This window comes from Panthera tigris, chromosome C2 (genome assembly GCF_018350195.1).
Source record: "Panthera tigris isolate Pti1 chromosome C2, P.tigris_Pti1_mat1.1, whole genome shotgun sequence".
NCBI lineage: Eukaryota > Metazoa > Chordata > Mammalia > Carnivora > Felidae > Panthera > Panthera tigris.
In genome coordinates, this window is record NC_056668.1 from 77357303 (window position 1) to 77372541 (window position 15239).

General features: G+C 38.3%; 1 protein-coding gene across 2 annotated transcripts in view; it reads right to left on the minus strand.

Moving 5' to 3' along the window:
• Positions 1-12815: 12815 nt before the first annotated feature.
• Positions 12816-15239, minus strand: part of TP63 (tumor protein p63) — a 224594-nt gene continuing 222170 nt past the window's right edge. For both annotated transcript variants that reach the window (XM_007083553.3, XM_042998999.1), the window contains exon 13: positions 12816-13143. In XM_007083553.3, coding sequence (XP_007083615.2) covers positions 12847-13143 — 297 coding nt within the window. In that variant the 3' untranslated portion in view covers positions 12816-12846. The remainder of the gene's footprint in view (positions 13144-15239) is intronic.

Sequence of the window (15239 nt, forward strand, 5' to 3'; positions counted from 1 at the left end):
TATTTCAAATATTCAGACCTCCGTAACAAATTCGAATTGAACCCGTAACATGGCAATATCATCCCTTAACTTTACAGGACTGCATGAGGGCAGAAAAATCTGTTGTAAAAATAAGCCTCAAGAAATAGTAGCCGATGTTATGATTATGTTTATGACTATTATTTGTCTCTATGGAATGCACCTATCTGTACTGTGGAAAGTGATATAAAAATGGATTGGATCTAAATTTGTGATACAGATTTTTTTTTCCTGGCCCAAGGTAATGAGAATATGTCACAGAGAAAGATGTTTGTAGATGAGAGGTAAACATGGGAGCCTTAACTTTGTTAAAATGTTTGATTTATAAGTATACACACACAGTGGTTTGTAGCAATTATGAAAAAAATGTTAACAATCATAATTTCTATGGTGTAGTTACATGGACAGGTATCACACTACTTTTAAATTTTTTCATACTTTTAAAAGTACAAATACTATGTATGCTAAAAAAGAAAAATAAAGCTCACTTCTATACACACCATAAGGCTTAAGGTATTCTCTGTTGGTACTAAGTATTTTTTTTTCCTTAATAGGAAGCATAACTCTGGTAAGCCAATGGCCAATCAAGGAGAAGCTAGAGTAGGTGTCAGTGGAGTTTCAGGCTCTGGGAAGAAATCCAGAGGAAGATGGAAAGAGCAGGTGAGATCTGAAATCTGAGGGTTATACCCCAGCTGGGGATTGGAACCCCCAACCATCACAGCTCTTTCCTTTCTGTAATAGACAGGAGCCAAACAGTAGCTATTGCATTGTGTAGTGTGTTTGAAAAGACAACCTTCAATATGTGTATGAAGATAAACTTTGAATATGCCATGTAGCTTTGAATCTCTTCACCTTTTTCCTTCCTTATTCTGAAAGCCATTTAGGGAAATAACAACATAAGAACTGTTTTTCCTGTGTATTATAACTGAAAGAAATCCATCAAATCTTTCCCAAATACTTAGTATGTTTTCAACACTTTACTTAGAAGTTGGGATAGAAAACTGTAAAACGGTCACCGTGCAGGAAACACTTTCAAGAGATACATGGCCACCAAAACCCAAACAACAACAACCACAACCACATTGTGGTAACACCCATAGAAGCAGGGGTGATATTCAAACCACTTATCCAGCCATACAGAATGTGCACAGACCCCTCAGAATGTACACACTGACCGAGAATGGGTGCCTGCCCTAAAAAAATTAATGTTAACTGTTCTGAGGCAGGAAAGATCATTCTTGCATCAAGGAGTACCTGGGTTTTAAAGGCATTTTTGACAGTGTAGTTGGCAGCCATCTATTCTATTTGTTTTGTTTTCTATTTCACTTTTTACTTTCTCTTTTTTTTTCCCCAGAGAGTAAGAGAAGTGTTATGTTCTACATCACAACAACTATAATGCTTTCTAGTGGTCAGAAACAATCCCCTGCCAAAAATCAAAATGAATAGCAGAGGTCGTCTGAACTGTGTCACAGAAACAGGAATATAAGCCAGGGCTATAGAGTCATACCTATGGCGGATAATCAATGAAGCTTGGTTGTGGAGGTGATGTTTCAAGAGTTAATCTTGAAAGTTGGGTCATCTTAAAGATAGATAAGGAGATGGGTGAGAGTGAGGTCAATGCATTCTGTTGGAAAGAATAGTGTATCAAGGCACAGAAGCATGAAAATTCAAGGATTGTCTTTTCATTTTATAGTTCTCAAGTGACTAGTGTTTTGAGGTTCATCAGTGAACAACACACAGAAGCCTGTCTAGTCAAATTACATTCTAGCAGGGAAAGTGGTATAGGCAGAATTGGTTGGATGACATTAGACTTGAAGAGTGAACCAGTGGCGGACTGTAGATGGGCTTTATCTTTTCAGCAATGGCCAGCAGTTGAAGGGTTCTCCCTCCACTAAGGGGTCTGGGTGCATTGGAGATAGCCTGGGGGGGGTGACAGATTCTGGAACTGCCTAGCACAAGACCACAGGCATCTGCTTTCTGGATGTGTGTTTGTGTTCCTCCCAAGAGGAGTGATCCACTGAAAAATTATTTGCTAATTTAGAGATAGTAGTACCATCTACTACTCTGAAATGGAATGAAGGACTTGGTGCAACCCTTGGCTTTACCCCTACCTAGTTTTGTGAACTTGGACATGGATGTGACCTCTCAGAGCCTCAGCTCTTACCTGTAAACTATAATAATGTTTGCTCTGCCTATTACATAAGACTGTAGAAGTCAAAAGAGGCAATTTATATGAAATTTCTTATATGAAAACTTTGAATCAGTGTATATGAAGAATAGAAAGATTTCAAATTTATTTGTGTAATCAATCATAAGATCCTTTACCAGATTTCCTTTATCTTTGGTTTTCTTAATTTTCTGCATGTATATATATATATATATATATATACATATATATATGAGAGGAGCTGTATATAGCTGTATATATATATATATACACACACATATATGTATATATATACAGTATATATATATACTACATATATATGTACTACATATATAGTTTTTTATATACATGTATATTTCATATACATATATATGATTACATGTCATTTCTACATTATATATACACACACACATACATATATATGTATATGTATATATATACACGTGTATATATATATATATATATATATTTCCCCCCGAGAGATTAAACCAGGATGCCTCAGCTAGGAGAGACATGTTATGGAGAGATATTGTCCTGGAAAATACCTCAGCTGTTGCACAATTCTTTGCTTTTATCCCAGAAACTCCCACAGCTTTCCTCGAAATGGTATTAATTCTTGTGGCGTCTTAATTTTATGTCAGTATGCAGCCCTGTGGTCTTCCTCAAGTGGTGGGCTACCTCATGTAGAACTACACACTTCTAGAATACTCATGGTAGTAGAAAACTTAGAGCTCTACTCCTCTAATAGGGCTAGAAAAGAACAAGACCTACCTGTCTTGTCCAAGGATTCATATAGCTCACAGCAGAGGGATGACTAGAACCTGAGCTCTGTACTCTAGAGTCCTTGTAGTTCAGCTCCTCTCATTTCTATCCCTAGCACATTCTCATCATCTCAGATTTGGATTCCTGATGCGTATGAACAGGAAGTGGAAAAGAAAACTTAATGTCTTCCTTCCAAAGTGTGGGAGGGTCTTTCTCAGAGAAAGCCTGCAAAATTTTGAAACTCAGACTAGGAGTTTTTTAATCTGGTAGGTTCCCAGGATTCACCTATGACAGATACATAAAAGTCTTTTCATAAATAAATAATAGAATAGAATAAAATAAAGTAAAATAAAAGCCTAGAGACCATTAACTATGCTTTAGGCTTTTTAGATTTTTTGTAAAGCTTATTTACTTATTTTGAGAGAAAGAGAGAGCGCTCACACAAGCAGGGGAGGGGCAGAGAGAAGGAGGGACAGAATCCCAAGCAGGCTCTGCATCATCAGTGCAGAGCCTGTGAAGAACGTGAAATCATGACCTGAGCTGAGATCAAGAGCTGGACACTTAACCAACTCACCATCCAGGCACCCCTGCTTCAGGCTTTTTAAAATAATGCTTTGCAGGTATTAACTCATCTAGTTCTCACAACAAAGTTACAAGGTACCACACTGCCCCCATTCTACACATGACGCTCATTAGGCAAAGAGAAGTTAAGGAGCTTTCCCAAAGTCACCAGCTGGCAGTGGGAACATAGAGGGTCATACTGCACAGCTAAGTCCTTGTTCGTATTTCCTACACACACACTTCAATGCAGACACCGGTTTGCCGTAGTGTGGGAGAGACGATACATCCTCATGAACGTCAAGCATTCTCGGGCTTCAGGGGATTGTCCAGCTGGGAAGGACACTTGCCTCAGTTTCTCTAGGAGAGGGTAGGCTTAAGAATGACAACGTTCTGCCATTAAGGACTACCTAGGTTTTTCGAAAGGAATTTTTGGGAGACAGGCCATGGAACTGGCTATAATTTTTTTTTCCTTAAAAAAATTTTGGGTAAGCAGAGAAGTTGTTAATCCTTAATCCAAGTACTGCAGTGAATCTTCTTTTTTTTTTTTTTTTTTTTGCATTCAAAACCAAAACCAAAAAAAATCAAGAAGATCAAAGCAAGTGTAAGAGGCGTTTTGCACCATGAGCATAAAAGCCACAATTGGTTCCAACTCCCAGAGTGCGAATTCCAGAAAGTGCTTTAGGCCAGGAGTGTTTGTGGCTAAACAAAAGCACGGGGGTGGGAAAACAGTAAAGCAAGTACAGAGGGAGAGAAAGATCCATTTGTAGGCAGCACCCAAAGTATTCATTGCCAAATTACACTGAGAAAGAGGATCAAAAAGAACAAGAACAAGGGCTTAGCTGTGGCATGGAAAAGAGACCTCTTCTAAGCAGAGGTTGTATTGTGTTGCACTAAAAGTGGGAAAGGAAGGTTGGGACTAGCAGTTCTTTGTTAGTGGCTAGTTGGATGCAGCCTTGCTGTGAGATGCGGGATAGTCCTATTTCCTGCCTGGACCTCGGTTTCCTCCTCCAGAAAATGAGGAAATTAGACCCGATGATTCCTAAGTTCCTTTTGGTCTATACCTCTAATATCATAGTGTTGTGTTTTTCTCCACCCTGACTTGTCCACAGTGCTTTGCAACAGACCAAAAAGTATCAAGGGAAGCTGAGCAATCCTTTGGACAGGAATCATCGAGGGAACCCTCAGTACCAAAGCCCATGTACCACTTCTGTGCAGACTTTTGCCGATCTCAGCCTGTCCGTCTGATTCTCATACCTTAACAAAGTTTTTACTTCTGATTCTCTCACTGTGAATGCACACGACCCATTCCACATGAGAAAGAGTGCCTGGTATTACACAAGAGTACCATGGAAATAATTGGGATGGAGTTCATAAGAAAATAGTCTTTCAGCCAAGAGACAGGAGCTCTTTTCCTCAGGAAAGGAAAAAAAAATGCATTATAATCATGGGAGAGAGGCAGACATTCACCACTCCTGCCACCCTCACCAAGGGAGGTCAAAGTGTTAAAGAGGCTGTGATGATGAGCAGACTGTGGTATTGTACCCCAGGACAAGAAGTAATGAGGCTGAGGAGATGAAAGACGGAGGGGAGAGGCAGCCAAGCTATGTTCTCATGAATAGGATATTATATGAGGGAAGAAGAAAAAGGGCAGTATATGAAAACACAGAACTCCCATTGATTACTGAATCCTGATTGAACACTAGCCAGCTAGGGGACACCATGATGCCTTCTGCCGAGTCCTGGTAAGGCTACACTTAGATATGACTTCCTGTCCTGCACAGGTCTGAAGGTAGGGGTCAATATGAATGGAGGCAACTGCCTCCAAGGAATGGCCTGAAGTTCTTGACAAAGTACGGATAACCCTGGAGCCCTATCCACCGTAGAGGGAATCACGACTCTTCTGGGAATATCAGGTGTGCACAGAGAATGAAATACCGTGTGGATGTCTCTGGTAGTAAAGAGAGGAATTAGGCAATGAAATGGGACTGTTCCAAAGATAATTGTCACATCATTTTGCTGAGTTTGTGTTGCTTATGAGTAAACCAGGTAGGGTGAAACACTTTAGGGTCCCTGAAAAAGCAAAAGACAAAGGGAAAAGATGGGCCCCTGTCCCAAAAGTAGTAAAAGAAAAATACACACACACACACACACACACACACACATTCCCAGTGGCCTGAGAATCACTCTGAACACCAGGTGTTAGACTTCCTAGGGCTTTCTCCTGCCTGGGTGAGTTTCACAAAGGTGAATTTCCTAGAACATTATTTTAAAAGAATATTGGATACTTATGAATACCAGGATTTGTTTCACTATACCAAACACACTGGTACCTTGATGACACTCCAGTTTTAGAATCCTTGGGCACAGATGTTCTGAACATATCCAAAATGCGTCTGGCAGGAGGCCCTGTAGAATGACACAGCAGAATTTCTATTTATTTCACAGCCCGGAATCTGACAATGGGTTGCTCTTTGTGTTCCTTTTCTTTTCAATCTCATTTAAAATCCAGGCTTTTCTAAACCCTAGGTATTGTGAGTGCTTTCAAGTTCTTTCTCTAACTTTTAGGAAGGTATTGGTTAATTGACAAAAAATTAGATACAGTTTGATGCAGACCTAGCTGAAAAACGGTAGGGCAGGATGACCAACTTATAAAAGGTAGTACCTAGAGTTTAGAAATATAAAACCATTATTCCGAATCATTATGATTTCTTTTACAGACAAAATTGTGGTATTCCTCAAATTCTAGAGCAAATGTCAGATGAGTTAAAGTACCATAAAATTCTTACTATACAATCTGCGGCTCCCTATGCAAAACTCTCTTTGCTAGAAATCTCTTCCTGTCTCTCGGCCTTCAGCATGTAGCTTTTACTCGAATTACAAAATACTATACCCTCCAAGGTCCTAGACCGAGAATTCTGATCACAATTGCAAAGGAGAAACCTACCTGCCAGTACTTGTCACCCACTTGGCACATGGATTCAGGATCAGTGTGCAGAATTACAAATCTCATAAATTTCAAGTGCACACCCAACACTGACTCTAAAATCTATACTTTAAACTCATGAACTATTCATATATATATACATATATACATATACATATATATACATATATACATATATATACATATGTATATATATGGCTTTGTGACTGTAATTTGTCTTAAAATTATAACCTTATATCTATTTTGGCAGACTCGTTTCAGGACACTCTTAAGCTCTCTTTAACGGATATTGCTGAAATATGTGCCAGGGGTTCACAACCCTCAGATTACAGATGTGAAGGTGAGGTGCAGAAAATCAAGCACCTGGCAGAAATATGGTCCTCAGAAGTCCTATGCAAATAGGGTAAATTTTGGTGCACACGAATTATTAAAGAATAATGACTCATGTTTTTTTAGAAACACAGGATGGGCAAGCTCTTGTCACCAAAATTTACATGGAGAAATTCTACTTGCTGAATAATTAACTATATGAGTACCATATATCCTTTGTATCCCTAGAACTATATTGCTCAACCATTGAGCCTTTTGTTTGAGAAAATTCATCTAGGAGATTATCACATGAAAACTCAGTCTGACATTTAACTTAATCAACCTCACCATCAACATTAGAGTCCAAAGTGGCGCTGTCTCTTTATATTCATCTCCTGATTTAACAATTTTGAAACACCTTTTTATGTCAATTTTTTAATTTCTTTAATTTCTTTAATTTCTTTCTTTATGGGGATCAAATGAAAGATTATGAATTCTTAGGAAAAACTAAAAACAGACTACCAAGACGAGACTACAAAGACCACTATCCCTTCTTGAAAGATGATGCAGTACTTTAGAGCAACGTGGCAAGAAAACTAGAAATTAGGCAACAGTAAATTCATCTCACTACCCTTCTGGGTTTCTTATTGCATCATCTTTCTGGGCCAGCTGTCCAATAAGACTGTAATGAAAGTCACTTGTATAGTTTTACATCTTCTAATGGGCACATAAAATATAAAAAGAAACAGATAAAATTAATTCTAATAACATATTATTTAATCCACAATATCTTTTAACACGTAATCAACATAAAAATTATCAATGAGATATTTCATATTCTTTACTTTTATTAAGCCTCTGATATCAAATATATATTTTTCACTTACAGCACATCTCAGTTTTAAATACCCACAATTTCAAGTGCTCAGCAATCACAGGTAGCGAGTGGCTGCCATATCAGCACGGTTTTGGACAATTCCACCATTCTTCCTTTTTTAAAAATTTTAGTCTTTTGTTTTTTGGCTCATTAGAATTGACAAGTAAGAATAAAGTAATTCCTGCCATGGTAAAGAGACAAAATGTCTCAATATATGAAAAAGCAAAACCACTAAATTTCCATACTGCATTTTAGATTTATATGATAATATAAATGCTGTGATAATTGTAAGGAATACATTTAATTGTTTCTTTAAGTAGTTTTGGAATTGTTAAAACAACAATAAGAGAACATAAAACTGAAAAAAAAAATGGGCCGAAGACTTTAACAGACATATCTAAACATATTTAAACAGACATATCTAAAAAAGATATACAGATGAAAAATAAGCCTACGAAAAGATGCTCCACATATGTCATCAGGGAAATGCATATGAAAACAATGAGGTACCACTGTATACCTATTAGAATGGTCAAAATCCAGAATACTAACAACACTAAAGGTTGGCAAGGATGTAAAGCAACTGGAACTCTCATTCATTGTTGGTGGGAAGGCAAAATGGTACAGCCACTTTGGAAGACAGTTTGACAGTTGGTTACAAAACTAAACATATTCTTACCATGCAATCCACCGATCATGCTCCTTGGAATTACTCAAAAGAGTTGAAAACTTATGCCCATGCAGAAAATTGCACACAGATGTTTTATAGAGACTTTATTCACAATTGCCCAAATTTGGAAGTCACCAAGATGTCCTACAGAAAGTGAAAGGACAAAAAAACTGGTACATCCAGACAATGGAATATCATTCAACGCTAAAAAGAAATGAGCTATTAAGCCATGAAAAGGCATGGAGGAAACTTAAACGCATATGACTAAGTGGAGGAAGTCCATCTGAAAAGACTACATGCTGTATGATTCTAGCTATATGACATTCTGGAAGAAGCAAAACCATGGAGATTGTAAGAGGATTGCCAGATAGTAAGAGTGGTTGCCAGGAGTTTTGGGGTGGGAGGAATTTCAGGGGAGTGAAACTACTCTTTATGGTCCTGCAATGATGGATACATGTCACTGTATATTTGTCCAAACCCATAGCAAATCAGCACCAAGTGTGAACCCTAATGGAACCCATGGGCTTTGGGTGATTATGAGGTGTCAATGAAGGTTCCTCAATTGTAACACATGGCCCGCTCTGGTGGGGGGGTGCTGATAATGAGGAAGGCTGTGCATGTGTGAGGTCAGAGGCTACATGGGAAAGTTATGCTATCCTCTCAATTTTACTATGAAACAAACTACACTAAAAAAGTCTTAAAATGTTTCTATCAAGTTTTTGTTTTACACTTCAGAAGATTTCTAAGAGACAATAAAAGCCATGAAGTAGAAATCTATATGAATAGCTAGAACTGCTCGAAAAATAAGTTTATTTGATTATAAAGTGCCTTAATAGCATATCAAGAATTAACTATTTTCTTTGCTCTTTATTTTTCTTTTCTTGGAAACATTGTATCAGTCATTTCATTTTGGAGGCTCTATCACCTAGATTTTAAGGAATAAGAATTTTGAACTTTTTGGTACCCCTAATTTAAGCTGAATCTTCTTTGCCTATTTGAATGTACACATACATGATGTGATTCTATATATAAACAGGAAAACGAACTGATATTTTTAAAGTGTTATGTATTATATCCAATGTCATTCCATAGTTATTTATAAATCTAAGCTATTAAATTGCTTTCATGCCATCTAATGTAGCCCATAAAAGAACAAACTTTCCTATTTCTTTAGTAAAAATCATCAAACCATTTTGATAGTAGATATTTTATTGGCTGAATCAAAGTATATAATTGAGAGTTGATATTAACACTGAGTTTAAAGGGGAACATGCCCAGAGCCCACCATCTGTAGTGCCGTTTCCACATACAACCAGGCATCTGCATCCCTTCCCAGTGCTGCTGAGGTCATTGTCATGGGAAAATCACTAAATAGACATTAGGAGTATCTGTAGTTTAGTTCCTATTCCAAAGCAAACTCATTCTGATTTCAATCAAATAAAGTATTAAATCTGTGAGTATCTCATGTACCAAATGAGGGTATTTTCCTGGTCTTTCCTACCTCATAGATTGGTGAAAATAAGAAAATAATAATAATTTTCTCTGAGATGAGAAACATCAATATTTGAATCTCCGTAATGTCTCTTTCCTCTTCCTCAGTGATAAAAATAAAGCCAAAGGACAGACAGACACACACACACGCATACACACACGTACACACACACGAACACACACACCATCAACACCATTTCTTGATGCATTTTTATTTATTTTGTAAATTTTATTGCATGCCCTGGCAAACATGGGTGTGCCTCTGGCTCACCAAAATCCCATTACACAAAATACCAAAAGACAAGCAACAGAAGCTTAAAAAAAAAAGTATCACATCTATAAGAAAGAAACTTTCAAAAACATTAATAAAGCATATAAAACATTTGACATTTAATTTTTGTACAATTATAAAAATAATAAAAAAAACACAACCTTTAACATTTAACATCCCACATACTGTACTTTAGGAGAATGTCAGGAAAACAAGAGGTCAGTGGAATTAATGAAGAAAGTTCTATTTTCCTTTTCTGTTTCTAATCACCTCCAAACAAAAACCTTTCTACTCCCCAGCTAACTGCGTTGAGCTGAGGCCACCAGAACTCCATTAAGCCCACTCCCACTTGTCTGTCCCTAATACTCTTTCACCCCTTATCCTAGCTACTCATACACTCAAAGAGCGCGAGTTGCCACCAGGACATGAGGCCAGTAGTTGTGCTTAGCCTTGGCTAGTGCCAAACACATGATACAGTACAGGGATTTCTGAGTCCTTAGTGCTACCTGAACAGTGCTGAAATAGCTCAGAAGAAGTCCTAGGCTTGTTCAAACACTCAGGACAGTAGAGGAAGCTATTTCCCTCCTCGCGTTGCCAATGCACAGCTTTTATTCTTCCCCTTAATAGGTTTTCAAATCCACATATTTATTCCACAAAGTAACAGGGCCCACAACCACTTAAGCACAATAAAACTTTGAAATCAAGGACTCACTCTCTTTTAACGTACAAAATAAAAATAATAATAAAAAACAACTTTCCCATCCCCCTATCTTACAGTTATGGCATTTATTTTCTTATTTGACATTGTCATCTTACTAAGTGGTGTTTCCATGAAAATATAAAAACAATAATAATAATAATAAAAAAAAAATTTGAACTGTGGTTCTGGAAAACCCACTATCCCAAGAAGAAAACAAAAATTGAAACACAAAGTAGGCAATATCACACACAAAACATATATACACTTTTCAGGTGAAACTCACACATCATATTTTTGAGCCCGGTTAGCCCTTTTGCACTTTAAAACAGAAATGGAAGCTTATGTGCAATCAAAGCCCTTTACTAGAATGCACAGAAGGATTTTAGAGCTCATTAGCATATGTACAAAATATTTGTTTTAGAGTTTGGAAAAAAAAAGTATCTTTCTGAAAGATCTACAGGAGTATCATCATTTACAGGTTTTCTCAAAGTCTGAAGACGATTCAATGTTTAAGTGGTTCAAGCAACGCCTCCCTTGGAAGGCTGATCCCCTCATCTGTGGGGACATTTTTATGTCTACGACAGTCCAGAAGAGAGATGGACGGGAAATTAGATTCTCACAGTTATTTTCCAACAAACTCAAACTCTTATTGATCAAAAATGAAAAGTTATATAGTGATGCAACTGATGCCACAGGAAAGCTGATCTCATAATCTTATATTTTCCAAATCACTACTGTTTTCATCCTTGGAGAGAGAAAGATAAACAAGCTTCTACTTGCAGAGTTTTACATCATTGGAGGATTTCCAAAAGAAACTTTTACCAAATAATATTATCTGTGTTTCAAAAGGTCTTCTAAGAATTTCAGTTCACAGCTCACTGACTGCTTACCGTTTAGAGGAGATTCAGTATTTCTGTATGATTCCTGTTTTTCTGAATATTCTTAATAAACCTTATGACTGCAGTGTAAGAACTAGATAGAGGGCATTCATTCTAATCAAATCAAACTTAATTTGAACAGTGGTAGCAAATGTCTAATTGACTTAGTCAACCCAGTACTGAAACTTAGTTTTCAGGCTTCTGTAATGGCCACAAATGTTTTCCCAATAAATATTAAGAGATAAGGCATCTGGTATTAAATGTAAGTGGATTGCTGATATACCCAGATACATATACCAGATGTGTTTGACCCGGTTGCCACACACCTTTTAAGAATTATTAGGCATTATCTGCATTCCCCATTCCCAACCAAAAGCAAGAGAGGCTATTTCCCTTCTTCCAGTGCCACACTCCTGTGACAGTGTGAACGTGGATTTTTTTTCTTGTGATTGGACTAAAAATAACCGCAAAGTGAACGAGCGTCACTAACAGCAGTGCCAGTAACATGAAGTACGCCAACATACAGAACTGTGGATATATGTATACAGTCTCTCCCATATGATAAGCAATGGTAAATACAACTGGATGCATCCAAAGGTTTGATGTGCCAACTGTTTAATATCAAAATAAGTGAAGGGACATTTTTGTCACTCACATGTGCCGTCAAGCTCCAGATACCTATTACCATACATGATACCCCTTGAAATAAAGGGTATAGATAAACCATCCAAATAAGTAAATTAAAAAAAAAATAATAAGTTGATAAGTGCAACTCAATTTCCTTTCCTTTAAATTACATTTAAACAAAACTCAATGTCCCCCACCCAAAAATACATACTGTATATTTATATATTTATATATATAGTCTTAGACTATAAGGGTGAAAATGCTTTATAAAAGTCAATGAGAAATCTTTGCAGCTTAAGGAGACACCCACTGCTCTTTTGCTCACTTCCACCTAGCCATGGTAACTTCAGTTCTGCAAGCAATAGATTTGGAGGCTTAAAGCCAGAATCAGAATCAGATGCCAGGTTGGACATTAAATCAAAGGTAGCCTCTTACTTCTTCTTCCCTTAAGAAACCAGACTGAGAAGAGGAAGGAGAAGACCTAGGGAGAACGCTCTGAAGGTCAAGCACTAGTGCTTTGTAGGGAGGCAGACAGGTGGGGACAGGATGGTAAGAGTTCACACGGTGGTGCTCACTCCCCCTCTTCCTTGATGCGCTGTTGCTTGTTGCGACGAGCATCCATGTCAAAGTTGAAGTCATTCCACTCATCGCGGGGCGGGAAGGAGATGGTCTGGCGCAGGGTGAAGCGCACAGCGTCAATAACGCGCTCGCCGCGGGTCTCACTGGAGCCCACGCTGACTGTGGAGGCACCACTTGGGGTCCTCAGGAGGTGGGGAGGGGAGGAGAAGTCATGGAGCTGTCGGTGGTCCAGGATGCCCTTCCAGATGGCATGTCTGAATTGCTCAGGGATTTTTAGACTTGCCAAATCCTGTGCAATAAGAAAGGGGAGCAAACAGATTTAGGACAAAGGGACAGACTGACGATTTAGTTCACATCATTTTATCATTCCCCAGTGTTCTGATTTAACTGTCCTGAATTGATTGATCTCCAAATTGGAAAATAAAATTAATTCTCTGATAACCCTTGCCATTATATGTAAGCAAAAGGCACAGCCTTGAGGTGCCATTTCTGCTTGTGGATAACACCCCACTTGCTCTCTAATGGTCTGTTTTTTCACTAGTAAAGTAGGGATAGTTAGATCAGAGGGCAAAAGTCCTAAACCAAAAACATGAGATAGAGGTACCTTCCAACTCTTAAATCTACCTGGCTCTAGTCACTAGAAGAAAGATATCAGTGGAACATCACCACTGCTCAAATGAGTAGATGAGGGAAAAAAAAAGTTTATTAATAGGTAATGAACACTCTCTGTATACCAGGCACTGAACTAATTATTTTATATACATGATCTCATTTAATGCTCAGATTAGTGGTAGATACTATTGCACCCGCTTTATAGATTGAAAAGCTGAAGTTCAGAGAGGTTGACAAGTCTAAAGTTACACAACTAAGTAAATGAAATGGGGACTCAGGACAGCCTCTGAGCCTAAACTGCCCTAATGGCCAGAAGGTCTCTTGGTGTTTGGATAAACCAGGGTATCCAAATGCAAAGTATGTGTCCATCCTCTATTAATGGGGGTAGAAGGCATCACAAATATGCCCGAGCTTAACTATCTGTGGAGACATCTCTTACATTTTTATCTGCATTATCTCTTCATTAGCTTGTTTCAGTGATGGCTCACATTTTTTTTTGTTTTGTTTTTTTGTTTTTTTTGTTTTTTTTGGAGCAGCATGGTGGGTAGAAAGAACACTGTGTTTGGAGTAAGAAGACCTTGACAGAGGTTCTTATTCTGTCACTGAATGACTCTAGACCTTCATCAAGTCACTTTTTCCCTACTGGCCTTAGTTTCTTCATTGATAAAATGGGATCAAATTCCTTTTTACATCAGCACGCATTGTGGGCTCTTGTGTGAATATGGATGTGAAAGTACTAGACCAATTATAAATGACACTATCTAAATCTTAACCATTGGCATTATTACCATATTAAATTATTATTAACCCAGTCCGGCATCTTAGAAGGGATACTTATGAAAACTGCCAAATGTAACCATATCGTTTTTCCAGGAAGGGATGCCAAATGACTCAGACAGGTATTGAGAGACAAGCTGCAAAAGAAGTTTCTATTTCCAGTAATGAGATGGAAGAAGCTGAGGTGAGGATGCAGAAATGAGATAGCTTCCCAATTACTTCCCAGTTTGGACGTTTGCAGTATGGGCACTCCGATTTCCCATTCTGGCAGAAGAATACACCATAAAGAAGACAACCCACATGGAGATGAGTAAGTGTAACTCTTTATGCTTCTGGAGCTCTCAATAAGTCTCTAACGCTGTAAACTGGCCTCCCTCAATCTCCATGATTCTCTGGATAGATTTTAACTTATGATAGATGAGGAAATTGTTGTCCAGAGACCGGCACAAGACCTAGCCAACACCAACAGAGATGGACTTCTGGAGAACATCTGCAGATCCTAATAGCCAAGGGGGTACCTTGACACACTCCCCAGTGGGGACAGGGAGCAAGTGGATGGCATAACTTTAAAAAAAATAGGGAAGGGACCGATTCTCTGTTCTATCATATAGGACTATCAAAGACAGGGCAACTCTCTTCTCCTCAATGGATGGACATCATTGTAAAGTTACCCAAAACCTGTCGAAACTTACTACTAAAGCATTCTCTATAGTTTTCACTTATAATTTATTCCATCAGGGAGCAGCAGCCAGGGTGATGTGTGGGGTGGAGAGGGGTGGGCACAGAGGCAGTGCAGTATGTACTTGTCATCACAAGGGCTGGGGCATTCTCATGCTGCAGGGGCATCTCTAGCATCGGTGCTCAAGGAGGGGAAAGAAGAGATCTCAACTACACAAACAGCAGCAGAGGCAGAGAATATTTCTTCCACTAGTCCAAAAGGCCCTCTGGAAGCTGGAAGAGAGGATAGTAAACCCCAAAGAGAGCAGCATGAAGAGA